At 46.3% G+C, this 27,973-nt stretch overlaps 1 protein-coding gene across 2 annotated transcripts in view; it reads right to left on the bottom strand.

Annotated features, from left to right (window-relative positions):
* LOC311232199 (protein kinase C beta type) overlaps nucleotides 1-27,973 on the bottom strand; it is a 99,282-nt gene that overhangs the window by 20,783 nt on the left and 50,526 nt on the right. For both annotated transcript variants that reach the window (XM_084318907.1, XM_084318908.1), the window contains exons 4-8: nucleotides 16,344-16,455; nucleotides 11,412-11,540; nucleotides 5,881-6,037; nucleotides 2,069-2,203; nucleotides 1,515-1,611 (exon numbers count right to left, since the gene is read on the bottom strand). In XM_084318907.1, the coding sequence (XP_084175033.1) occupies nucleotides 1,515-1,611; nucleotides 2,069-2,203; nucleotides 5,881-6,037; nucleotides 11,412-11,540; nucleotides 16,344-16,455 (630 nt within the window). The remainder of the gene's footprint in view (nucleotides 1-1,514; nucleotides 1,612-2,068; nucleotides 2,204-5,880; nucleotides 6,038-11,411; nucleotides 11,541-16,343; nucleotides 16,456-27,973) is intronic.

The following is a 27,973-nucleotide window of genomic DNA, read 5'->3' on the forward strand; positions in this document are numbered from 1 at the left end:
GTATGCGACAGAAGCTGCACCGCCGCTCCCAGACTATGGTCACATAATAACAACAATAGTACAATATTAACTCATTGACTGCCACGTTGTTTTCCCATCTCTTTTATTTGTTTGAATTATCTTTTTTCCTCCTTCTTTTTCTGATTTTTTCTCCCATCCCAATGTTAGTCGTTATGCCAATTCCCAATCGCCTTCTTGGTCGTTGCGCACTCCTACCCCCTACCGGTGGTCCGGGAGGGCGGATACTATCACATGCTTCCTCCGACACATGTGTACCCAGCCCACCGCTTCTTTTCACCTGGCAGCGCGGACTCTCACTGGGAGAGTGTAACATGTGGAAGGGTCACACTACCTCTCCTAGATCCTTCCCTTGCTGTGCAGGCGCCCCGACCGACCTGTACGAGTCGCTGTTTACAACGACCAGGATACACACCCCACCGGCTTCCCCCCCGCTAACACAGCCAATTGTGTTAGTATGGACGGTCGGTCAACCCGGAAGCACTGCAGCTGGATTCGATCCCACTGTCTCTGTGGTGGTAGACAGACGCTTAGTCCGCTGCGCTACCCGGCCGCCCGTTTTCCCATCTCTAATCTCTGGCGCCAGCGTTTCAGACGGTTTTAACGATGTTTGTAGACCCATCGTATATTCTATATTATAGCTATGGAGACATACTATGGCTAATTTTAAATGCTTATATTTATATTCCCAACAGTGAAAAACAAAAACAAACTGAAGATGGAATCATGAATTACACGATGAAATACATCCTGGAATACACTAATAATATACGATTGGCCGAGTGGCGTCACGTGAGATGATTTGGTCTGTGAGTTTCTTGGGGCCGCTAAACCAAAAGATGGTGCAGCTTAAAATAATAATAATAACTTTATTTGTATAGCACTTTTCATACAGAAATTGCAGTTCAAAGTGCTTCACAACAGTAAAAATACAGGCATAAGCGAGCATATAAAAGATAGAGGTAGCAAGGTAAGGTAAATCACAGTTTTTCACATTAGGATCTGTAATACAAATAATAAAATAGATAGTTTGATTCAGTTTAAAAATAGGCAAAAAATTATCAAATAAAACAGACAGTAAAAAGTGTGATAAAATAGTTAAATAAAAAATATAATTGAGTGATTTTAGATCACAGGGACTCTAACCCGTACGCGGTAGCTTTAGTGATTTAGAAATAGAAAATAGAAATGATCCATTAAATTGTAATAATTCTCAATAATCTATGGGTTATATAGGACCTATGTACTACGGTATATGGTTCTGGTTCTGTTGCGAATAGTTTACTTTCTTTTCAGTAACTTTACCTGTCTTCTATAGATGGTTTCAAAATACAATTCTCAACGTTTATTTCCCATTGCAATGTTTACCAACCCAATAACTGACGAGAAATACATTTCCGGTCCAAACTGTTCCCTAGTAGCAACAGAATTTCCAGTGAAACCATCTACAACCAATAGAATCACACACACACACAAACAAAATGACACAACCTAACCTCAAACTTCTGTCGTAGTTCCTCGTTGCCCTCCTCTCCCTCCGGCTGGACAGGAACGTTGAAGTATTCTCCTTCCTCCTGAGACAACAGCTTAAACCTGAGGATCAGATGAACGGCCCGATTAAATACCAAGAGACAGCAGATTGATACAACACCACCACCCCTCCATCCTAACACCCCTCCATCCCAACACCCCTCCATCCTAACACCACCACCCCTCCATCCTAACACCACCACCCCTCCATCCTAACACCACCACCCCTCCATCCTAACACCACCACCCCTCCATCCTAACAACACCACCACCCCTCCATCCTAACACCACCACCCCTCCATCCTAACACCACCACCCCTCCATCCTAACACCACCACCCCTCCATCCTAACACCCCCACCCCCACCACATTTACATGGGCTGCTGCGTCTTGCAGTCTTTTCCTTCCTACTATTGACATATTCTGGACATGAACTAAGCCTTACCATCCATCTATCAACGCAGCCTTACCATCCATCTATCAACGCAGCCTTACCATCCATCTATCAATGCAGCCTTACCATCCATCTATCGCTTGTTTCTGCAGCTCCGAGATGCCGAAGGAGAGGGAGCCCATGAAATCATTCCTGCTCGTCAGATCCCAGTCCCAGATCTCCACCGACAGACGACGGTCCTTATCAGTCTCCTTCAAGTTGCTGGATGGAGGACCAAGAGGAGAGGAGGGGAGAGGAGGAGAGGAGAGGGGTAGAGGAGTGGAGAGGAAGAGAGGACAGGAGAGGAGGAGAGGAAGAGAGGAGAGTAGAGGAGGGGACAGGATAGGAGGGGAGGAGAGGACAGGAGAGGAGGAGAGGACAGGAGGAGAGGAGAGGAAGAGAGGAGAGGGGTAGATGAGTGGAGAGGAAGAGAGGACAGGAGAGGAGAGGAGAGGGGTAGAGGAGTGAAGAGGCAGAGAGGACAGTATAGGAGAGAGGAGGGGAGAGGAGAGGAGGGGACAGGAGAGGAGAGGAAGAGAGGACAGGAGAGGAGAGGAAGAGAGGACAGGAAAGGAGAGAGGAGGGGAGGAGAGGAGAGGAAGAGAGGACAGGAGAGGAGAGGAGAGGAGGAGAGAGGAGGAGAGGAGAGGAAGAGAGGACAGGAGAGGAGAGGAAGAGAGGACAGGAGAGGAGAGGAAGAGAGGACAGGAGAGGAGAGAGGAGGGGAGAGGAGGAGGAGAGGAAGAGAGGACAGGAGAGGAGAGAGGAGGGGAGAGGAGGAGGAGAGGAAGAGAGGACAGGAGAGGAGGAGAGGAAGAGAGGACAGGAGAGGAGAGAAGAGTAAGAGAGGACAGGAGAGGAAGAGGACAGGATAGGAGAGGAGGAGAGGAAGAGAGGACAGGAGAGGAGGAGAGGACAGGAGAGCAGGAGGAGAGGAGGAGGAAGAGAGGACAGGAGAGCAGGAGAGGACAGGAGAGGAGAGGAAGAGAGGACAGGAGAGGAGAGGAAGAGAGGACAGGAGAGGAGGAGATGAGAGGACAGGAGAGGAGGAGGAAGAGGACAGGAGAGGATGAGGAAGAGAGGACAGGAGAGGGGGAGAGGAGAGGAGAGGATAGGAAGAGAGGACAGGAGAGGAGGTGAGGAGAGGAGGTGAGGAGGAGAGGAGAGGAGAGGAGGAGAGGAAGAGAGGAAGAGAGGAGAGGAAGAGAGGAGAGGAGAGGAGAGGACAGGAGGAGAGGAGGTGAGGAAGAGAGGAGAGGAGAGGAGGAGAGGACAGGAGAGGAGGAGAGGACAAGAGAGGAGAGGAGGAGAAGATAGGAGGAGAGGAGAAGAGGGCAGGAGAGGAGGTGAGGAGAGGAGAGGAGGTGAGGAGAGGAGGAGAGGAGGAGAGGAGAGGAAGAGAGGACAGGAGAGGAGGAGAGGAGGAGGAGAGGAATAGAGGACAAGAGAGGAGGAGGAAGAGAGGACAGGAGAGGAGGAGGAGAGGAAGAGAGGAGAGGACAGGAGAGGACAGGATAGGAAGAGAGGAGGATAGGAAGAGAGGAGGAGAAGACAGGAGAGGAGGAGGAAGAGAGGACAGGAGAGGAGAGGAAGAGAGGAGAGGAGAGGAAGAGGAGGAGAGGAGGGGAGAGGAGGAGAGGAGAGTAGAGGAGGAGAGGAAGAGAGGAGAGGAGAGGAGGAGAGGAGAGGAGAGGAGGAGGTGAGAACAGGAGAGGACAGGAGAGAACAGGAGAGGAGAGAACAGGAGAGAACAGGAGAGGAGAGGAAGAGAGGAAAGGAGAGAACAGGAGAGGAGAGGAAGAGAGGAAAGGAGAGAACAGGAGAGGAGAGAACAGGAGAGGACAGGAGAGGGGTAGAGAACAGGAGAGGAGGAGAGGAGAGGAGGAGAGGAAGACAGGAGAGGAGAGGGGAGGAGGAGAGGAGAGAACAGGAGAGGACAGGAGAGGGTAGAGAACAGGAGAGGGTAGAGGGGTGGAGGAGGTGGAGGAGGTGCGGGAGAAGAAAGAAAAGACATTTAAAGATCCAGAACAATGGTCTGGGCGAATACCCTTTTCTGATTGGCCGGCAGGTGTGCATTAAAGCTGTTTAATGAACATGTAGTTGGGCTCGAGTATGATCACTGTTCTAAATTCATCCACTATTCAACCTGTAACCATAGCAACATTAAAGAGCACAGCTGTCAAACCTGACTCATTATCAACGGCGACAAAGTACAGCTGACTAATCAACTTGATAAACTAACGGCCGGGAAGGAAAACACACCAATGGCAAAACAGATTAGTTGGTAAATGACCACGTTATAAGCATAATAATCAACTTGTAGGTTACACAGTTTTAAGGTACTTTGCGATGGCAAACCGGAGGTCCACATCAAAACCGCTCAAATGCACAGCTACTAGTCGATTATCCTGTACATAAATTGCTTATTGTTGACTGTTAACCCTTTCACTACCACACTACAGAAGGTTAATCCTTTCACTACAAATGAACCTTCTGTAGTGTGGTTGTGAAAGGGTTAACCCTTTGTCGTGTGGCAGTGAAAGGGTTGACCTTCTGTAGTGTGGTTGTGAAAGGGTTAACCCTTTGTCGTGTGGCAGTGATATGGTTAACCTTCTGTATTGTCGCCGTGAAAGGGTTAACCCTTTGTTGTGTGGCAGTGAAAAGGTTAACCTTCTGTATTGTCGCCGTGAAAGGGTAGTGTGGTAGTGAAAGGGTTAACCTTCTGTAGTGTGGGAGTGAAAGGTTAACCTTCTGGAGTGTGGTAGTGAAAGGGTTAACCCTTTGTCGTGTGGCAATGAAAGGGTTAACCTTCTGTATTGTCGCCGGGAAAGGGTTAACCCTTTGTCGTGTGGCAGTGAAAGGGTTAACCTTCTGTATTGTCGCTGTGAAAGGGTTAACCGTCTGTAGTGTGGTAGTGAAAGGGTTAACCTTCTGTAGTGTGGGAGTGAAAAGGTTAACCTCCTGTAGTGTGGGAGTGAAAGGTTAACCTTCTGTAGTGTGGGAGTGAAAGGGTTAACCTTCTGTAGTGTGGGAGTGAAAGGGTTAACCTTCTGTAGTGTGGTAGTGAAAGGGTTAACCTTCTGTAGTGTGGGAGTGAAAGGGTTAATGTCATGAGTATCATTTCTTCAGATGCATCAGTTAATTTGTAATAAGTGTTTTTGTGCACAAACAAGAGTAGGCTGAGGGGGGCGTGACTCACTGACTACTCAGTGTCCACCAACCACTGAGCTAGATGTGACTAATGGACCAATCAGAGTAAGCCAAGTATATTATGTAACATCTTCAAGGAAGCAGATTGGATATCTGAAATGGTTTTATTCTGTTGATATCCAGGGGGATAGATATTTGTTATTCATTCTCTCACTAGGGCATATTTTGCATACCTGCACACGGCATACCTTTTCTGTCATATCTGGTATCTCATGTACGTCATTCCGATTATGTATTTAATGTATTCACTTTCTGGTCAGATGCTTTGTGTGTACACATGTCGTCTCCGATTATAAACGGATCACTTTTTCTATGGCTATGGCCGCAGAAATAAACTATGTTCTACATCGATCTGAATTCCTACACCTTACCGTTTGGCTCATTTGAATATTCCACAACAGAAATGGCGACGAGCTGATGGGATACCAAGGCTTGACCACCAGCGGGCTAAAGATGTCGGTGATTGCGTTAGAGCATTCCACAACAGAATGGCGACGAGATGGGCCTTGTTATTCCTCAACACCCCCAAAATACCAAATACACAGACGGGTTCAGAACAAGACTCCGGTGGGGTTTACTGACGGGGCGAGTCTGCAACCTGCTCCTCCTGTACATCACTGGCTGAGCAAACGCTGCAGGGAACACGTCAGTGATGCATGATCAACAGAGAGAGAGAGAGACCGACTCACAAAGTGAAGCTCTCGTTCCAGGTGGGATTGAGACAACATCTGATGGTCTTGGTCTTCTGCTTGCTCTCGCTCTTGGGGTCTGGGATCAGCTTCAGCTTCACGTATGGATCGGACAGGCCGTTGGGGTCCATGGGCACCAGGTTCCTCGCCTCTGTGACTGCGAGGTGAACGGGGAAACGGAGAGGAGAGAAACAGCAGGACTTGAATCTGATATAATAATGTTAGTTCAATACAGGACTTGAATCTGATATAATAATGTTAGTTCAATACAGGACTTGAATCTGATATAATGATGTTAGTTAAATACAGGACTTGAATCTGATATAATGATGTTAGTTAAATACAGGACTTGAATCTGATATAATAATTTTAGTTCAATACAGGACTTGAATCTGATATAATAATGTTAGTTCAATACAGGACTTGAATCTGATATAATGATGTTAGTTAAATACAGGACTTGAATCTGATATAATGATGTTAGTTAAATACAGGACTTGAATCTGATATAATAATTTTAGTTCAATACAGGACTTGAATCTGATATAATAATGTTAGTTCAATACAGGACTTGAATCTGATATAATGATGTTAGTTAAATACAGGACTTGAATCTGATATAATAATGTTAGTTCAATACAGGACTTGAATTTACATTTACATTTAGCAGACGCTTTTATCCAAAGCGACTTAAAGGTTTTGTACAACAAAATGATATAATATGATCTGATATAATAATGTTAGTTAAATACAGGACTTGAATCTGATATAATGATGTTAATTAAATACAGGACTTGAATCTGATATAATGATGTTAGTTAAATACAGGACTTGAATCTGATATAATAATTTTAGTTCAATACAGGACTTGAATCTGATATAATAATGTTAGTTCAATACAGGACTTGAATCTGATATAATGATGTTAGTTAAATACAGGACTTGAATCTGATATAATAATGTTAGTTCAATACAGGACTTGAATCTGATATACCGTAATTCCTCTAATAGTAACCCCGGCTTGTATTTGTTTCAACTGTAGCTGATACCAGGCTTGTATTAGGAGGAGGCGTGTATAAGAGAGAGGCCTATATTTCTAATTTTCAAACAGATCATAATGAATAAATCAACATTTTGTGTCAGTTTGAACCCAGTAAAATGTATTGGGTTCATTTATTGAAACCAAGTACTGTATGAAATACAGTGCAATTACAGGTGGTCAAAAAAAGTAAAATAAAGTAAAATAGTGCAATCACAATACTGGTATAATAATAATAATAATAATAATAATAATAATAATAATAATAATAATAATAATAATAATAATAATAATAATAATAATAATAATAATAACTTTGTTTTATACAATTCTGAGGTTGGCTTACTCTCTTGGTAAACATTAACACCATACCATTATATGGTATTTACTGCACAGCCAGGCCAGCATATACATGAAACCCGGCTTGTATTAGGAGGCCGGCTTATAATTGCTTAGCTCAACAGCACCCGGTCATTAATAGAGACCCGGTTTTTAATTGAATACCGGTTACTATTAGAGGAATTACGGTAATGATGTTAGTTCAATACAGGACTTTAAAGTGGAGATGAAGCAGTGAGCAATGTGATCCTAGTTTGTTTGTTGTGTACCTTGTGTAAGACAGGGTTCTATAATCAAATGTGAAATCTATCTTATTTGTCTGAAAAATATAATATAATATCCCTGTTTTCAACATGGGCGCCGCCATTTTGTTGCTGACGTCATGGCTGACGTCATACCGTGGCTTGGGTGTATACACTCTGGTTAGCTGCCTATATTGAATGGGTCGGTCAGCAAATAAAATGTTGCCTACAAAACAACGGGACCGCGGTGGTTCTGTTTGTATTGCTCCTGGCTGTTCAAACTAATTTTACCATGTGAGAGAGAGGAAAGTTGGTTAATTTCCACAAACTACCAGTGAAAAAAACAGTGTTGTTGACATGTTGGCTCGGGCTGCCTGCACCCAGACGGCGCGACCAGCCTGTTGGACAGGGAAGGAGGATCTGCAGCGAACACTTCATTGCCTCGGATTATGTTGTTGGGGTGGGATGTTTGTCCAGAAGACCACTAATCAGCTGAAGCCGGACGCGGTTCCCTCGGTCTTCGACAGACAGACCGGCGTTAGCTCTCGGGAGCTAGTTGGCACCAGCCGGGGCCAGGCGTTAGCTCTCGCTAGCTAGCGTTAGCAACCGGAGCGTCGCGGAGCATTCAGCCTGCTGGCTACCTAGACCCACTTCAACCAGCGTCGCGGAGCATTCAGCCTGCTGGCTACACAAGCTGTGTAGCCAGCAGGCTGAATGCTCCGCGACGCTCCGGTTGCTAACGCTAGCTAGCGAGAGCTAACGCCGGGCCCCGAGAGCTAACGCCGGTCTGTCTGTCGAAGACCGAGGGAACCGCGTCCGGCTTCAGCTGATTAGTGGTCTTCTGGACAAACATCCCACCCCAACAACATAATCCGAGGCAATGAAGTGTTCGCTGCAGATCCTCCTTCCCTGTACAACAGGCTGGTCGCGCCGTCTGGGTGCAGGCAGCCCGAGCCAACATGTCAACAACACTGTTTTTTTCACTGGTAGTTTGTGGAAATTAACCAACTTTCCTCTCTCTCACATGGTAAAATTAGTTTGAACAGCCAGGAGCAATACAAACAGAACCACCGCGGTCCCGTTGTTTTGTAGGCAACATTTTATTTGCTGACCGACCCATTCAATATAGGCAGCTAACCAGAGTGTATACACCCAAGCCACGGTATGACGTCAGCAACAAAATGGCCGCGCCCATAATGCTAAATGCTTCAGAAATGTACACAACAAATCGTTTTTTCTTAGAAACTGCTTATTTTTATAACGTGACTTCTTCTGTGGCTTATCTAAATACTAATGTGATGCTATGAATATGTATTTATCGCACTGCTTCATCTCCGCTTTAATCTGATATAATAATGTTAGTTAAATATAGGACTTGAATCTGATATAATGATGTTAGTTCAATACAGGACTTGAATCTGATATAATGATGTTAGTTCAATACAGGACTTGAATCTGATATAATGATGTTAGTTCAATACAGGACTTGAATCTGATATAATAATGTTAGTTCAATACAGGACTTGAATTTACATTTACATTTAGCAGACGCTTTTATCCAAAGCGACTTAAAGGTTTTGTACAACAAAATGATATAATATGATCTGATATAATAATGTTAGTTAAATACAGGACTTGAATCTGATATAATAATGTTAATTAAATACAGGACTTGAATCTGATATAATAATGTTAGTTCAATACAGGACTTGAATCTGATATAATAATGTTAGTTCAATACAGGACTTGAATCTGATATAATGATGTTAGTTAAATACAGGACTTGAATCTGATATAATAATGTTAGTTCAATACATGACTTGAATCTGATATAATGATGTTAGTTAAATACAGGACTTGAATCTGATATAATGATGTTAGTTAAATACAGGACTTGAATCTGATATAATGATGTTAGTTAAATACAGGACTTGAATCTGATATAATGATGTTAGTTCAAGGGGGAGGGCATGGGGCCAAAATGTGATTCAACATAGATTCTCTTAAAATAAAAAATAAAAATAAAAAAACGTGTAACAGCTTCTTAATATGCCTGATGGGACAGCGATGTTAGATCTTACATCATCCTGGTGTTTGTTAATATGCCTGATGGGACAGCGATGTTAGATCTTACATCATCCTGGTGTTTGTTAATATGCCTGATGGGACAGCGATGTTAGATCTTACATCATCCTGGTGTTTGTTAATATGCCTGATGGGACAGCGATGTTAGATCTTACATCATCCTGGTGTTTGTTAATATGCCTGATGGGACAGCGATGTTAGATCTTACATCATCCTGGTGTTTGTTAATATGCCTGATGGGACAGCGATGTTAGATCTTACATCATCATGGTGTTTGTTAATATGCCTGATGGGACAGCGATGCAGAGAACAATGTTGTAGACTCTGGCCCACGTGGTCTGTCTCCACGTGTCTCGATATCTTCCCCCACCACTACGAGCTACGCTATTACTAAGTGTCTCTGGTGACCATCGTGTTCACCGAGCTACTAGGGGTGGGAATCACCAGAGGCCTCACGATACGATACCATCGTCACGATACTTGAGTCACGATATGATAGTATTGCGATACTAAATATATTGCGATATGCTGAGTATTGCAATATCAATATTGCGATATATTACCTTTTTTCAACTGCAAAGTAAAACTTTGTCAACATGTTTTATCTAACAAAAGAAAGTTCAGTCTGTTCATCTCACTTCAATAATTTTTATTGCAGAACATGGTATTTTCTCAAGTCAACACTGTAATCTGTGTTGCATGTACCTGACAAACTGAACTGTTTGTATTACAGTCATATTCCAACTTAACTGAATGCACATGTGTGTGTGTGTGGACTACTGTACTATTACAGGTATTGAAATGAACAATGCAACGTCCTTATAAAAATAAAAATAATACAAAAACGTTTTCTTTATAAATAAATAATTAAATATCGATACTTGGCATCCCTGTATCGATACAGTATCGCCACGCAAAGTATCGCGATACTACCACGTATCGCGATACTTCCCCCCACCACTACGAGCTACGCTATTACTAAGAGAGAGCTCCAAACAACAAAGCTCACTTTGGATGCTCCCGAATAGGTCCCGTCTGCATTTTGGTTTAACACTTAACAACAGTTTAGTTTTCTGTTCCCAAAATCAATCTAGAGCTCAGCGAGACAGTGAGACAAAGAGGACACACGTGGTGGACGCATGTCCCGGAAGATGTGGGTCAATCGTTGAAACATTGATCAACTAATGGACTTTCCGGTTGCAAGGTTGTTGTCTCTTTCGGACACTGTATGTGCGAGTAACAAAGAGAGAGAGAGAGAGAGAGAGAGAGAGAGAGAGAGAGAGAGAGAGAGAGAGAGAGTGAGAGTGTGTCTGTATGCGTGTTCCACCCTCTGGAACTCCCTCCCCGCAGAACTCCGCAACGCCCCAACTCTGGACTCATAAAAAAAAACTGCTCAAAACCCACCTCTTCAACTTGGCCGTTAACCCCTAATTTCTCACTTTTTATGTTGCGTCTGTCCACTATGTTTGTTACTTTTGTTATTCCCCCCCCCCATGTAAAGCGACCTTGGGTATTTTTTTATGACCGACAGAAACAGGTTTGAATGGGTACAGATGGGGGGAAGACACTCTGAGAAAGATACGGCTGCAGTCCGGGAATCGAACTCGCTAACCCCAGATCCGTGACGAGCACGGTTGTCCCCGGCGCCGAAATAGCGCTCGAGGTACGCGGTGAGCTACTGGAGCTCCCCGACCTTGGGTCTTTTGAAAGGCGCTATATAAAATGAAGCCCTTTACTATCACACAACCGACGGCGACCGGGTTAAAAGAGAGACAGAAAAAAAGAGAGAGAGAGAGAGAGAGAGAGAGAGAGAGAGAGACACTCACTTGTGACTGTGAGTGTGTCCTGGCCGATCAGGGCGGTGATGTGAATGCGTCCCCTCCGCTCAGTGTGGTCCGTTCCACACAGACTGGGGACATTGGCCACACAGCGCTTGTGTATGTTCATCATACAGTCTGTGCACACACACACACACACACACACACACACACACACACACACACGTTAATGTTTGAGTTAATCAATTACAGTACATCACACACATCACACAGCTATAATATGTTCATCAAGCCTTGAATGGTTACTTTCGGATAAACATAAAAAAAAAAAAAAAATATATCCCTTTTCATCCGTCAGACCCCATCTCAACAATTACAGCTCCTCTTTGCTCAAATGTTTTTTTTTACAAACTGTCTCTCTTCCCTCTCTCTCTCTCCCTCGCCGTCTCTCTCTTCCCTCTCCCTCACTGTCTCTCTCTCTCTCCCTCGCCGTCTCTCTTCCCTCTCTCTCCCTCGCTGTCTCTCTCTTACCTCTCTCTCCCTCGCTGTCTCTCTTACCTATCTCTCTCTCTCCCTCGCTGTCTCTCTCTTACCTCTCTCTCCCTCGCTGTCTCTTACCTTTCTCTCTCCCTCGCTGTCTCTCTCTTACCCCTCTCTCTCCCTCGCTGTCTCTTCCCTCTCTCTCTCCCTTGCTGTCTCTCTCTCCATCACTGTCTCTCTTCCCTCTCTCTCCCTTGCTGTCTCTTCCCCCGCTCTCTCTTGCTGTCACTGTGAATAATGCTTTCAAAATGCATTTTGGTTACAGTACCTACTGATAATCTTTGGTTGCCTACTGCTAGTCTTTGGTTGCCTAGTGGTGCTAATCTTTGGTTGCCTAGTGCTAATCTTTGGTTACCTAGTGCTAATCTTTGGTTGCCTACTGCTAATCTTTGGTTGCCTACTGCTAATCTTTGGTTGCCTACTGCTAATCTTTGGTTGCCTACTGCTAATCTTTGGTTGCCTAGTGCTAATCTTTGGTTGCCTAGTGCTAATCTTTGGTTGCCTACTGCTAATCTTTGGTTGCCTACTTCTTTGGTTGCCTAGTGGTTGCCTAGTGCTAATCTTTGGTTGCCTAGTGCTAATCTTTGGTTCCCTAGTGCTAATCTTTGGTTGCCTAGTGCTAATCTTTGGTTGCCTAGTGCTAATCTTTGGTTGCCTAGTGCTAATCTTTGGTTGCCTACTGCTAGTCATTGGTTGCCTATTGCTTTGCATCAAACGCTCTGTTTATCTATTTGCAAATAAAAAAAAAAAGCTATCATTGACCATAATGTTAGGACCGTTTACACTCCACCATTAAATCACACGCTTATTCCAGGAGATTGACCTTGGTTTCAGTCGACATAGTTCCCATTCCAAACATTCCAATATCTTACTGACACGACCTATATCACGTTATGGGAGATATGGTTATGATTTGTACAAGTTTTGCCTTGTTTTATGGCAAACAGATGTTGTATGTAATGATGTTGACGAGAGGGTGGGACGTGATGCCGCGCTGTTTGCCCACTAGAGGTCAGGCTGCTTCTGCTGTGGACCAGGACCAGGATGAGGACCAGGACCAGGATGAGGACCAGGACCAGGATGAGTACCAGGACCAGGATGAGGACCAGGATGTGGGCCAGGACCAAGATGAGGACCAGGATGAGGACGAGAACGAGGACCAGGATGAGGACGAGAACGAGGACCAGGATGAGGACGAGAACGAGGACCAGGACCAGGACGAGAACGAGGACCAGGATGAGGACGAGAACGAGGACCAGGACCAGGACGAGAACGAGGACCAGGACGAGAACGAGGACCAGGACCAGGATGAGGACCAGGACCAGGACGAGAACGAGGACCAGGACGAGAACGAGGACCAGGACCAGGATGAGGACCAGGACCAGGACGAGAACGAGGACCAGGATGAGGACGAGAACGAGGACCAGGACCAGGACGAGAACGAGGACCAGGACCAGGACGAGAACGAGGACCAGGACCAGGATGAGGACCAGGACCAGGATGAGGACCAGGACCAGGATGAGGACCAGGATGAGGACCAGGACCAGGATGAGGACCAGGACCAGGATGAGGACCAGGACCAGGATGAGGACCAGGATGAGGACCAGGATGAGGACCAGGATGAGGACCAGGATGAGGACCAGGACCAGGATGAGGACCAGGATGAGGACCAGGATGAGGACCAGGATGAGGACCAGGATGAGGACCAGGATGAGGACCAGGATGAGGACCAGGACCAGGATGAGGACCAGGACCAGGATGAGGACCAGGACCAGGATGAGGACCAGGATGAGGACCAGGATGAGGACCAGGATGAGGACCAGGACCAGGATGAGGACCAGGATGAGGACCAGGATGAGGACCAGGATGAGGACCAGGATGAGGACCAGGATGAGGACCAGGATGAGGACCAGGATGAGGACCAGGATGAGGACCAGGACCTTCACACTCCGAGGCAGAACTAAATGTGTGACGTCACCTGGATGTAAAGTCGGAGGCTCCGACACCGCAGCCCAATCTCATTTAACATGTTAAATAAAGTACTAATCGACCAGGAAACAGGTACATATTGTACATTATGTTAAGGAATATATTGACATAGTCATGGAATGTGTATGTATTACAAATACATTATTTTTTTTATTTTTATTTTTTTACTTTTAACGTTTTCACAAAACCTTTGAGCTCCCCTACAGGGTCACAAACCCGAGGCACTCGCATGGAAGCGTTCAAACTAACCATCGTCATAGTGTTGCTGTGTTTGTATCAGGGTGGGTGGTTTAGTCTAGCGGTGAGAGCTGTGTTTGTATCAGGGTGGGTGGTTTAGTCTAGCGGTGAGAGCTGTGTTTGTATCAGGGTGGGTGGTTTAGTCTAGTGGTGAGAGCTGTGTTTGCATCAGGGTGGGTGGTTTAGTCTAGCGGTGAGAGCTGTGTTTGTATCAGGGTGGGTGGTTTAGTCTAGCGGTGAGAGCTGTGTTTGCATCAGGGTGGGTGGTTTAGTCTAGCGGTGAGAGCTGTGTTTGTATCAGGGTGGGTGGTTTAGTCTAGTGGTGAGAGCTGTGTTTGTATCAGGGTGGGTGGTTTAGTCTAGCGGTGAGAGCTGTGTTTGTATCAGGGTGGGTGGTTTAGTCTAGCGGTGAGAGCTGTGTTTGTATCAGGGTGGGTGGTTTAGTCTAGTGGTGAGAGCTGTGTTTGTATCAGGGTGTGTGGTTTAGTCTAGTGGTGAGAGCTGTGTTTGTATCAGGGTGGGTGGTTTAGTCTAGCGGTGAGAGCTGTGTTTGTATCAGGGTGGGTGGTTTAGTCTAGCGGTGAGAGCTGTGTTTGTATCAGGGTGGGTGGTTTAGTCTAGCGGTGAGAGCTGTGTTTGTATCAGGGTGGGTGGTTTAGTCTAGCGGTGAGAGCTGTGTTTGTATCAGGGTGGGTGGTTTAGTCTAGCGGTGAGAGCTGTGTTTGTATCAGGGTGGGTGGTTTAGTCTAGCGGTGAGAGCTGTGTTTGTATCAGGGTGTGTGGTTTAGTCTAGTGGTGAGAGCTGTGTTTGTATCAGGGTGGGTGGTTTAGTCTAGCGGTGAGAGCTGTGTTTGGATCAGGGTGGGTGGTTTAGTCTAGCGGTGAGAGCTGTGTTTGTATCAGGGTGGGTGGTTTAGTCTAGCGGTGAGAGCTGTGTTTGCATCAGGGTGGGTGGTTTAGTCTAGCGGTGAGAGCTGTGTTTGTATCAGGGTGTGTGGTTTAGTCTAGCGGTGAGAGCTGTGTTTGTATCAGGGTGGGTGGTTTAGTCTAGTGGTGAGAGCTGTGTTTGTATCAGGGTGGGTGGTTTAGTCTAGCGGTGATAGCTGTGTTTGTATCAGGGTGGGTGGTTTAGTCTAGCGGTGAGAGCTGTGTTTGTATCAGGGTGGGTGGTTTAGTCTAGCGGTGAGAGCTGTGTTTGTATCAGGGTGGGTGGTTTAGTCTAGCGGTGAGAGCTGTGTTTGTATCAGGGTGGGTGGTTTAGTCTAGCGGTGAGAGCTGTGTTTGTATCAGGGTGGGTGGTTTAGTCTAGTGGTGAGAGCTGTGTTTGTATCAGGGTGGGTGGTTTAGTCTAGTGGTGAGAGCTGTGTTTGTATCAGGGTGGGTGGTTTAGTCTAGTGGTGAGAGCTGTGTTTGTATCAGGGTGGGTGGTTTAGTCTAGTGGTGAGAGCTGTGTTTGTATCAGGGTGGTTGGGTGGTTTAGTCTAGTGGTGAGAGCTGTGTTTGTATCAGGGTGGGTGGTTTAGTCTAGCGGTGAGAGCTGTGTTTGTATCAGGGTGGGTGGTTTAGTCTAGTGGTGAGAGCTGTGTTTGTATCAGGGTGGGTGGTTTAGTCTAGCGGTGAGAGCACTCGCCCACGACCATAATCATCGTCTCCCGGTTAGTTTTTTTTACTTTTGCAGATACAAAACGTAAATTACTTATACAAGAAGTAAATCTATTACTTATAGCTATAACATAACATACATTATGTACACTTTTTAGTGGTCGATTAGTACTTTATTTAACATTATCTGACGAGACCGCGTTGTCCTTTACATCCAGAGGAGGTTTACGTTTTGGTTCAGACCCCATTAGCAACGCTAGAATATAAACCTCATTTGGGCTGTGAATTTGCATGTTCTACCAGAGTGTCGGTGTGGGTTTCCTCCAGGTACTCCGGTTGCCCCGACACTATGAAAAGACACGCTAGGCGTCCTGCCGTCGCCCTTGACCAACATACTGGCGTTACAACTGGAGGAGTCGGTCCCAGGGCAGCGCTCCTCTGTGGGGCTGCCGCTCCTGAATAGTTAGGATGGGTTTAGATGCAGAGGACGATATTTCCCCCAAGTGAAAAAATGAAGGCGCTTTTATCCAGCCACATAGACATAGGACAAGGGTGTGTGTGTGTGTGTGTGTGTGTGTGTGTGTGTGTGTGTGTGTGTGTGTGTGTACATACGGTCACATTTCATCCCCTGATGTAGCAGTCCATACAGCAGTGACCCACAGTGGTCGCAGAAGGTGGGGCTGGAATAGGTATGGACCTTAAACCGGTGTTTACTTCTGGGATCCTAGGAGGAGGAGGAAAGAGTGAGGGGGTCTGTTAGACTATAGACTATACAGTTCAGTCAGAGATTAAACCATCTATTGCAACAAATGGTTAATAACGTTTTTTATTTGTGGTAGTAATGTGCCGCTCCCAGCTCCACAAATCCACATCTGGGAGCTGAAGGCAGAGTGATGGAGGCTGGGAGGTGTCAGTAGCTAACAGAGTGTAATGCAGGGATGTTTGTCTTGTGTTGGTGTAACGGTACGTACCTCGGTTTTTTAAGTCAAGGTTCGGTACGGGTTTTCAGTACAGTGGGGGAAAGTTTGGCTTTCCATGTTCCACTCAGGGGTGATGTAGTGTGCAGTAACTAATTGTACTTGTAGGGCTGTCAACAAATATTCTATATTGAAATTAATAATCGACTTGGAAAAAAAAAATTATATTAGATTATGAAAAAAACAGCCCCCGGTGGGCGGTCGTTAGTGGTTAACATACCGTTGTATTGGTTCGGTACACAGCCGTTCGGTATGGTACGGTACACACTGAAACGGTTCGATATGGATATGTGTACCTTTACACCCCTAGTTGGTTGGTGAGCTGATCTCTGATCAGCGGGCTGCCTGGTCCTGCCTGAACTAAAGCACAGCTCCATTCTATTCTGCTTTGGCAACCATGTATTTTCATCATGCCAAACACGTCTGAATTTGAATTTAAAGCTAAAAGTTCAACATGAAAAGATGCTTTTAGATACTGACTTGTGATTGTTACTGAGGGCCAAGGTACAATTACCTTCCCAGATAGAGAGAGAGAGAGAGAGAGAGAGAGAGAGAGAGAGAGAGAGAGAGAGAGAGAGAGAGAGAGAGAATGATGGATGGATTCTGAATTACCATGTTGACAATTAAGTTACTGTTGTTGTCATAATAATGATCCTTCGTCTCTTGCTTTGGCAGCAGCACGGTGCTGGTTGTGGTCCTGACAGTAAAGAGTGTGTGGTGCGAGGATGAGGGCAATAACAACATAGAAGATTAATACAATAAAACAACAGGGAGAGAGGGGGGTAGATGGAAAGAGACAGAGAGAGAGAGAGAGAGAGAAAAAGATAGAGAGGGAGCGAGTGAGCGAGAGAGACAGCAATGCAGAGACAGTGAGTGAGCGAGAAAGACAGCTAGGGAGAGAGTCCGCAAGAGAGAGGGAATAAAGAGACAGCAAGGGAGAGAAAGGGGGAAGAGAGGGAGAGAGGGAAGAGAAACAGCGAGGGAGAGAGAGGGAAGAGACAGCGAGGGAGAGAGGGGGAATAAAGAGACAGCAAGGGAGATAGAGAGACAGCGAGGGAGAGGTAATAGAGAGAGAAAGCAAGGGAGAGAGAGAGGGAAGAGGGAGACAGCGAGGGAGAGAGAGGGGGAATAAAGAGACAGCAAGCAAGGGAGAGAGGGAAGAGGGAGACAGCGAGGGAGAGAGAGGGAAGAGAGACAGCAAGGGAGAGAGAGGGAATAAAGAGACAGCAAGGGAGAGAGAGAGGGAAGAGAGACAGCGAGGGAGAGAGAGAGGGAAGAGAGACAGCGAGGGAGAGAGAGGGAAGAGAGACAGCGAGGGAGAGAGAGAGGGAAGAGACAGCGAGGGAGAGAGAGACAGCAAAGGAGAGAGAGAGGGAAGAGAGATAGCGAGGGAGAGAGAGACAGCGAGAGAGAGAGGGAAGAAAGAGACCGCAAGGGAGAGAGGGAAGAGAGACAGCGAGGGAGAGAGGGAGAGAAGAGAGAGACAGCAAGGGAGAGCGAGAGAGAAGGAAGAGAGAGACAGCGAGGGAGAGAGAAGAGAGAGAAGAGAGAGAGACAGCAAGGGAGAGAGAGAGAGACAGCGAGGGAGAGAGAGAGAGACAGCGAGGGAGAGAGAGAGAGAGACAGCGAGGGAGAGAGAGAGAGAGAGAGAAGAGAGAGACAGCGAGGGAGAGAGAGAAGAGAGAGACAGCGAGGGAGAGAGAGGGAAGAGGGAGACAGCAAGGGAGAGAGAGAGAAGAGAGAGAGAGGGGGAATAAAGAGACAGCAAGGGAGAGAGAGGGAATAGAGAGAGACAGCAAGGGAGAGAGAGGGAAGAGAGACAGCGAGGGAGAGAGAGGGAAGAGAGACAGCGAGGGAGGGAGAGAGAGAGACAGCAAGGGAGAGAGCGAGGGAAGAGAGAGACAGCGAAAGAGACAGCGAGGGAGAGAGAGAGAGAAGGAAGAGAGAGACAGCAAGGGAGAGAGAGAGAAGAAAGAGACAGCGAGGGAGAGAGGGAAGAGAGACAGCGAGGGAAGAGAGAGACAGCGAGGGAGAGAGAGAGAGAGAGGGAAGAGAGACAGTGAGGGAGAGAGAGAGACAGTGAGGGAGAGAGAGAGACAGCGAGGGAGAGAGAGAAGAGAGAGACAGCGAGGGAGAGAGGGAAGAGAGACAGCGAGGGAGAGAGAGAGGGAAGAGAGAGACAGTGAGGGAAGAGAGAGAGAAGAGAGAGACAGCGAGGGAGAGAGAGAGAGAAGAGAGAGAGAGGGAAGAGAGACAGTGAGGGAGAGAGAGAGACAGTGAGGGAGAGAGAGAGACAGCGAGGGAAGAGAGAGACAGAAAGGGAGAGAGAGGGAAGAGAGACAGTGAGGGAGAGAGAGAGACAGTGAGGGAGAGAGAGAGAGAGAGTGAGGGAGAGAGAGAGACAGCGAGGGAGAGAGAAGAGAGAGACAGCGAGGGAGAGAGAGGGAAGAGAGAGTGAGGGAGAAAGAGAGACAGTGAGGGAGAGAGAGAGACAGCGAGGGAGAGAGAGGGAAGAGAGAGAGAGAGAGAAGAGAGACAGCGAGGGAGAGAGAGGGAAGAGAGAGAGCAAGGGAGAGAGAGGGAAGAGAGACAGTGAGGGAGAAAGAGAGACAGTGAGGGAGAGAGAGAGACAGCGAGGGAGAGAGAGGGAAGAGAGAGAGAGAGAGAAGAGAGACAGCGAGGGAGAGAGAGGGAAGAGAGAGACAGCAAGGGAGAGAGAGGGAAGAGAGACAGTGAGGGAGAGAGAGAGACAATGAGGGAGAGAGAGAGAGAGAGAGTGAGGGAGAGAGAGAGACAGCGAGGGAGAGAGAAGAGAGAGACAGCGAGGGAGAGAGAGGGAAGAGAGAGTGAGGGAGAGAGAGAGAGAAGAGAGACAGTGAGGGAGAGAGAGAGAGACAGCGAGGGAGAGAGAGAGGGAAGAGAGAGACAGCGATGGAGAGAGAAAGAGAGAGAGACAGCGAGGGAGAGAGAGAGGGAGGAGAGACAGCGAGGGAGAGAGAGAGGGAAGAGAGAGACAGTGAGGGAGAGAGGGAAGAGAGAGAGAAGAGAGACAGCGAGGGAGAGAGAGAGGGAAGAGAGAGAGAAGAGAGAGACAGCAAGGGAGAGAGAGAAGAGAGAGACAGCGAGGGAGAGAGAGGGAAGAGAGAGAGACAGTGAGGGAGAGAGAGACAGCGAGGGAGAGAGAGAGAGAAGAGAGAGACAGCGAGGGAAGAGAGAGACAGAAAGGGAGAGAGAGAGAGAAGAGAGAGACAGCGAGGGAGAGAGAGGGAAGAGACAGTGAGGGAGAGAGAGAGAGAAGAGAGAGACAGCGAGGGAAGAGAGAGCGAGAAGAGAGAGACAGCGAGGGAGAGAGACAGTGAGGGAGAGAGAGACAGTGAGGGAGAGAGAGACAGTGAGGGAGAGAGAGACAGTGAGGGAGAGAGAGACAGTGAGGGAGAGAGAGAGACAGTGAGGGAGAGAGAGACAGCGAGGGAGAGAGAGAGAGAGAGAAGAGAGACAGCGATGGAGAGAGGGAAGAGAGACAGTGAGGGAGAGAGAGAGACAGCGAGGGGAGAGAGAGAGAGAAGAGAGAGACAGCGAGGGAGAGAGAGGGAAGAGAGACAGTGAGGGAGAGAGAGGGAAGAGACAGTGAGGGAGAGAGAGAGAAGAGAGACAGTGAGGGAGAGAGAGAGAGACAGCGAGGGAGAGAGAGACAGCGAGGGAGAGCGAGACAGCGATGGAGAGAGACAGCGAGGGAGAGAGAGAGACAGCGAGGGAGAGAGACAGCGAGGGAGAGAGCGAGACAGCGATGGAGAGAGACAGCGAGGGAGAGAGAGAGACAGCGAGGGAGAGAGAGGGAAGAGAGACAGCGAGGGAGAGAAAGAGGGAAGAGAGAGACAGCGATGGAGAGAGAGAGAGAGAGAGAGAGACGGTGAAGGTCTTTTCTTCAAAATTCTAGAAAGTGGTGTTGGAGGAAATACATATGACTTGATCAAATCCATGTACACAAAAAACAGATGTGCTGTTAGAATTGGCAATAAAAGAACACATTTCTTCACCCAGGGTCGCAGAGTCCGCCAGGGGTGCAATTTAAGCCCAACATTGTTTAATATATATATAAATGAATTAGCAAAGTTATTAGAACTTTCCACTGCACCCGGTCTGACTCTGCACGATACCAATGTAAAATTACTGATGTATGCAGATGATCTGGTTCTGCTGTCAGCCACTAAAGAGGGTCTACAACAGAACCTAGACATCCTCCACCAGTTCTGCCAGACATGGTCTCTGAACGTAAACATGAAGAAGACTAAAGTCATGATCTTTCAAAGGAGACACGAGTCTCAGAGTTCACATAATACATTTAAATTAGGCACACACATATTAGAAAACACAAAAAGCTACCCATATTTGGGATTGAAAATAAATCATAATGGTAACTTCAACATGGCTGTGAATGAACTGAAGGAGAAGGGAAGAAGGGCTTTTTATGCCATCAAAAGGAAAATTCCAATTGACATCCCAATTAGGACCTGGCACAAAATTCTAAATTCTGTAATAAATCCAATAATATTATATGGCAGTGAAGTGTGGGGTCCATTAACTAACCAAAATGGGAAAAACACCCATTAGAAGTACTGCATGCAGAATTGTGCAAAAACCTACTTAGGGTCCACAGACACACTGCCAATAATGCATGCAGGGCAGAACTTGGCCAATACCCCCTAATCATTCAAATTCAAAAGCGAGCCATCAAATTTTACACACACCTCCAATCAAGTGACCCCCACTCCTACCACTACAAAGCCCTTCAGAGCCAAGAGATGAACCCAGATAAGAGTCCCCTCTGCCAGCTAGTCAGAAATCTCTGCCCAAGGCACAAACGCTTCAGGACAGATACCAAGAAATCTGGCCCAACCAAATAATCTCAAAACAAAAAGAAAATTATATAGAATATTGGAACAAATCAACCAAATCTCAAAGTAAATTAGAATTCTATTTGACCCTAAACAGAGAGTACACGGTGGCAGAATACCCGACTACTGTGAATGAAATAAAATTAAGAAAAACATTGACACGGTACAGACTGTGTAGACACAGTCTAGCCATAGAAACAGGCCGTCACAGGCAAAACTGGCTGCCCAGAGAGGCCAGGCTGTGTTCACTTTGCCATCAGGGGGACATTGAGACAGAACCTCACTTCCTGCTATACTGTGAGAAATACAAGGATCTAAGAGAAGTCTTCTTTGATAAAATAAACAAAATTGATGCACAGTTTATCCATCTCCCTGATCACCAAAAGCTGCTATACATGTGTGGGGAGAAAAGTCAGTGTACAGCATTAGCTGCAAAATATGTAGACAGTTGTCACAAAATAAGAGAACAAGCCCTGTAAATGTATCTGAGTGGCCACACTTGAAAAATGACTACCCAATCGAGTGACTATTTTGTAAATTAATATGTTTCTAGTTGATTGTCCTTACTGTTATTACTAATATTATGATATTTTATTGCTTAATATATATGTTATTGTTTGTATGTTGAACTTGCTTTGGCAATAAGCATGTTAATATTTCATGCCAATAAAGCCTATTTGAATTGAATTGAGAGACAGCGAGGGAGAGAGAGAGACAGCGAGGGAGAGAGAGAGAGACAGCGAGGGAAGAGAGACAGCGAGGGAGAGAGAGAGGGAAGAGAGAGACAGCGATGGAGAGAGAGAGAGAGAGACAGCGAGGGAGAGAGAGAGACAGCGAGGGAGAGAGAGAGAGACAGCGAGGGAAGAGAGACAGCGAGGGAGAGAGAGAGGGAAGAGAGAGACAGCGATGGAGAGAGAGAGAGAGAGACAGCGAGGGAGAGAGAGAGAGACAGCGAGGGAGAGAGAGAGAGACAGCGAGGGAAGAGAGACAGCGAGGGAGAGAGAGAGGGAAGAGAGAGACAGCGATGGAGAGAGAGAGAGAGAGAGACAGCGAGGGAGAGAGAGGGAAGAGAGACAGTGAGGGACGTCCTACCAAAGTTCTCAATTGGTACAAAACATGTAGAGTACTGCACACATTACACCTACTTAGGCCTAAAACTAAATTCAACTGGACATTTTAAGGAAGCAGTCAATGAGCTGAGAGGGAAAGCACGCCAGGCTTTCTATGCCATAAAAATAAATATACAAACAGAAATACCAATTCGAATCTGGTTAAAATGTATTGAATGTGTTATTGAACCAATTGCACTCTATGGCAGTGAGGTGTGGGGTCCACTTACAAAACAAGACTTTACCCAATGGGACAAACACCCCATTGAGACCCTGCATGCAGAGTTCTGTAAGATTCTCCTACATGTCCAGAGGAAAACTACAAACAATGCATGCAGGGCAGAATTAGTCCGTTACCCACTAATACTGAAAATACAAAAAAGAGCTATTAACTTTTGGACACACCTAAAACAAAGTGACCCCCTCTTGTACCACTATCAAGCCCTGCAGTGCCAAGAGCTGAGGAGCAGCAGGAACCCCCTTACCCAGCTGGTCCTGAGGCTGAGTCCACAAACCTGCTCTCTTAACACACCTCAGGAACAGAACACATCACCAATCAGAATAAATCAAATTACTACACAGCTAAAACAAAACTACATCACCTATTGGAAAACACAAACAAAAGCACAGAGCAAAATGCAGTGCTATCTGGCTCTAAATCGACAGTACACCATAGCAGATTATTTGAGCATGGTGACTGATCAACAACTAAAAAGAACCTTGACAAAATACAGACTGAGTGAGCACAGCCTCGCTGTTGAAAAGGGAAGGCACAGGAAAACCTGGCTTCCTGCAGAGCAAAGGCTGTGCTGTCATTGCATCCTCAGTGAGCCTGAAACTGAGTTGCACTTCCTCATCAAATGTGAAAAATATAAATATATTAGAGAAACGCATTTAAAAAAAAATGAACAAATAACAAAAGGTTTTCTTGCACTACCAGATACAGGAAAACTACCAGTCCTACTAGGGGAGGACTCAACAAGCTGTGAGCTAGCAGCAGCCTATGTTGCTGCCTGCCACAAACTGAGGGACAGTGAGTGACAGTCACCTGACATGTTTATGCCGTAATATTTTATGTTTTTTTTATGATGATAATGTTTGTATGTACTATGACATTAATATGTGTTTTGTAATCCGTGCTTGTTATTAATCATTTGCTTTGGCAACATGTACAAGTTGCGTCATGCCAATAAAGCCATTTGAATTGAGAGAGAGAGAGAGAGAGAGAGAGAGAGAGAGAGAGAGAGAGAGAGAGAGAGAGAAGAGAGAGAGGGAAGAGAGACAGCAAGGGAGAGAGAGGGAAGAGAGAGACAGTGAGGGAGAGACAGCGAGGGAGAGAGACAGTGAGGGAGAGAGAGAGGGAAGAGACAGCGAGGGAGAGAGAGATACAGCGAGGGAGAGAGAGAGAGACAGCGAGGGAGAGAGAGAGGGAAGAGAGAGACAGAAAAGGAGAGAGAGAGGGAAGAGAGAGAGAGAAGAGAGACAGCGAGGGAGAGAGAGACAGCAAGGGAGAGAGAGGGAAGAGAGACAGCAAGGGAGAGGGAAGAGAGAGACAGCGAGGGAGACAGCGAGGGAGAGAGAGAGGGAAGAAAGAGACAGCAAGGGAGAGAGAAAGGGAAGAGAGAGACCGCAAGGGAGAGAGAGAGAGAGAGAGGGAAGAAAGAGACAGCGAGGGAGAGAGAGGGAAGAGAGACAGTGAGGGAGAGAGAGGGGGAAGAGAGACAGCAAGGGAGAGAGAGGGACAACCAGTAGGACACATATACTGTATATACATGTACCATGTTTTACTCACCGCACCATCTCCTTTATGTCTTTGATCTTATATTGTTATGTTGTTTGCCGTTTGTCATAATTGTGCTTTGGCAACATTTGTGAAATGTCATGCCGAGGGAGAGAGAGGGAAGAGAGACAGAGAGGGAGAGAGAGAGACAGCAAGGGAGAGAGAGGGAAGAGAGACAGTGAGGGAGAGAGAGAGACAGCAAGGGAGAGAGAGGGAAGAGAGAGACAGCGAGGGAGAGAGAGAGAGAGAGAGAGACAGCGAGGGAGAGAGAGGGAAGAGAGACAGTGAGGGAGGGAGAGAGACAGCGAGGGAGAGAGAAGAGAGAGACAGCGAGGGAGAGAGAGAGAGAAGAGAGAGACAGCGAGGGAGAGAGAGAGGGAAGGGAGACAGAAAGGGAGAGAGAGGGAAGAGAGACAGTGAAGGAGAGAGGGGGAAGAGAGAGACAGAAAGGGAGAGAGAGACAGCGAGGGAGAGAGAGACAGCGATGGAGGGAGAGGGAGAGAGAGAGAGAGAGACAGTGAGGGAAGAGAGAGAGGGAAGAGACAGCTAGAGAGACATGAGAGAGAGAAACAGTGAGGGAGAGAGGAAAGAGAGAGCAAGGGAGAGAGAGGGAAGAAAGACTGTCAAGGATGTCATATGACTCAGGGCTGCAGTGTCCCCATAATTCTCCATGCTGATTCACTGTGTATGTCTGTGTGTGTATGTGTGTATGTGTGTGTGCGTGTGTGTGTGTGTGTGTGTGTGTGTATGTGTAATGTATGTCTGTATGTGTGTATATGTGTGTGTGTGTGTGTGTGTGTGTGTGTCATTGGTTCATTAAACCAGAGCAGCCAGGCGGCACATTCCCTGCTCAGTGATATCTCCCATCATGCACTGGGGCCAGACGGGTCAGCAGCACAGAGGGCAGAGGTTACACCACTACACACACACACACACACACACACACACTGGGCCAGACAGGTCAGCAGCACAGAGGGCAGAGGTTACTCCACTACTGGGACGGACACACACGCGCTTCCACACACACACACACACACACACGTACACACAAGTCCAGCGCTGACCTTGCATTTATATTAATACACACATCATTAACAGGCCATTTAATCAGTGACAACAACCATAATCAATATTTAACCGCCACACACCACTCCATAACCTGGTTATTGTACTTTGGTCAGGCAATTATTAGTATTGTGCATACACACACACACACACACACGCACTCGCTTGCACACACACACACAACTAAACACGTTAAATCAAGAATAATAGATTATTAGATTGCTTTCTGATATAATGGTGGGAAGAAGTGAAGCCTAATATTGAATCAGAAGGATAACTGATAATCAGGGCAAACTAATTAAGTGATGCTTAACTCATTGGGCACCAGACCCGAGATTTCTCGGGTTAACTCGCCAGCGGTTGAGCACCAGATCCGAGATTTTCTCAGGTTTTGGTCGTTTTTTCTTCATTACAGGTTCACGGACCTCTGCGTTACCATAGGAAATCATTCAGGAAAGTGCAATACCGGCCGCATCCTGCTAGTATCGCCCACCCTTTGAAACCTTATTTCACACTGTGTGTTACATTGTATAAGGTCCGGGCAAAGAATTTAGACGAAGCCAAGTAAATTGCTTCATCCGACCACTTTGAAACGCATCTATCGATCCATAAGTTGTGCCAAATTATCAATACTGGAAATCGCAAGCAGACAATTGGAATATTCTTTTTGGAATAACCCCGATCAAAGGTAAGGACTATCTGATGTCAATTCCACCTTGATCCTACAATGATTTCATATCGATCCAGCTGATCAGCGTGTGGGGTGTTCAAAACGAATGCCGTTACTGGCGATCAGAGCATCAAAAAACAACCCCCCCCCCCCCTTTTTTGATGCATTCATGATGAAATATAATACCTATTATATACTTGGAAATACCTGGACTTATATTTGGAAATTGTAGCATGTCCAGGTGAGAAACGCCAACGTTTTTAGCAAAATTCACATAGCGCCCTATAACTCAGCTTTTCAGGAATTAGCCCGGATCACTCTGAAATTATACAATATTCACCACGGGATAACATGCAAACATATACATGAAAGAATTAACTCTTTTTTGCATGTTCGACGGGAGATAGTGACTGTCAAATGACCATAGTATTGTCTCCATAGCTATAATATAGATATAGCTCTGCAGACAGTGACGCACAGTGAAAATAGGCTATGGAAAGCTGGCGCATTGACCACAGGGATAAGGATAATGGCTGGCGCTGAAAGTGTTAAGGATGTCCTGACTTCTCTGACCTAAACAACAACAAGTCATCTATTGGGTGCATGAGTTTCAGGGCCGCCACTCTTCGTCCAATAATCGGTCGGTTTGGTCTCTTAGTTATCGACCAAGACCTGTTGTTTTTTTTAGTTAGTAAAAGTTTTTGTAAAATACTTTAGTCCAGTAGAATTGAACCCCTGGTGGTGCGGTTTGTTTAAGGTTCTATGCAAACCAAAACAAAATCAGGAAAATATCAGAGAAATCGCGCACGTAATGAAGCCGATATCGGGCAGTTTTTGTTGACATTTCCTGTATATTTCAGAAATGTGTGATTTTTTTATCATCAATAACGTTATTATTTTCACAGCTGGTAAGTTCAAAATAGTCAAATAATATTGTGATGGTAAACAAATACCTTGCATGCATAATTAATGTGACAGTAGTCTAGACAGTAGTGCATAATTATTTACCGACAGTGATTTGGAAAACATATAGTAGCCCATTTCATAACATTTGTGTACCAAGCTGGAGATCCCATGATTTCTTTTGTCCACATATCATTCCCCAGCGAAGACCAAGGCCCAGCTCTCCCAGTGCGACCTGGAGAGAGTGATCCACGCCTTCATCACAACTCGGCTGGATTACTGCAATGCTCTCTACACTGGCATCGATCAGGCATCACTCCGCCGCCTACAGCTGGTCCACAATGCGGCTGCCCGACTCCTCACCAGCACTAAAAAACTTTGAGCAAATCACCCCAGTCATGGCCTCACTCCACTGGCTCCCCATCCGTCACCGCATTGATTTTAAATGACTTTTAGCTGTTTTTAAATCCCTAAATGGCCTGGCCCCACAGTACCTGACCAAGCTCCTGTGTCTCCACACCCCATCCAGAGCCGTAAGGTCAGCCGACCAACTGCTGCTACAGTACATGTGCCCAGGTCTAGGCTCAAAACCAGAGGGGACAGAGCTTTCTCGATAGCCGCCCCTAAACTGTGGAACAGCCTCCCCTTCCACATCAGGCCAGCCCAGACCCTGGAGGTCTTTAAGTCCCGGCTTAAGACTCATCTATTCTCCCTGGCCTTTGACCAGAGCTTTTATGCCTTATTTTGTATTCTACTGCACTTTTCTCTCTTTTATTCTTATTTTGTTTTTATTTCCATCTTATTTGTATTTGCACTTTCATATTTAGTATATGTTTTGTATAT

Source organism: Notolepis coatsorum, assembly GCF_963971535.1.
Source record: "Notolepis coatsorum genome assembly, chromosome: 7".
Taxonomy (NCBI): Eukaryota; Metazoa; Chordata; class Actinopteri; order Aulopiformes; family Paralepididae; genus Notolepis; species Notolepis coatsorum.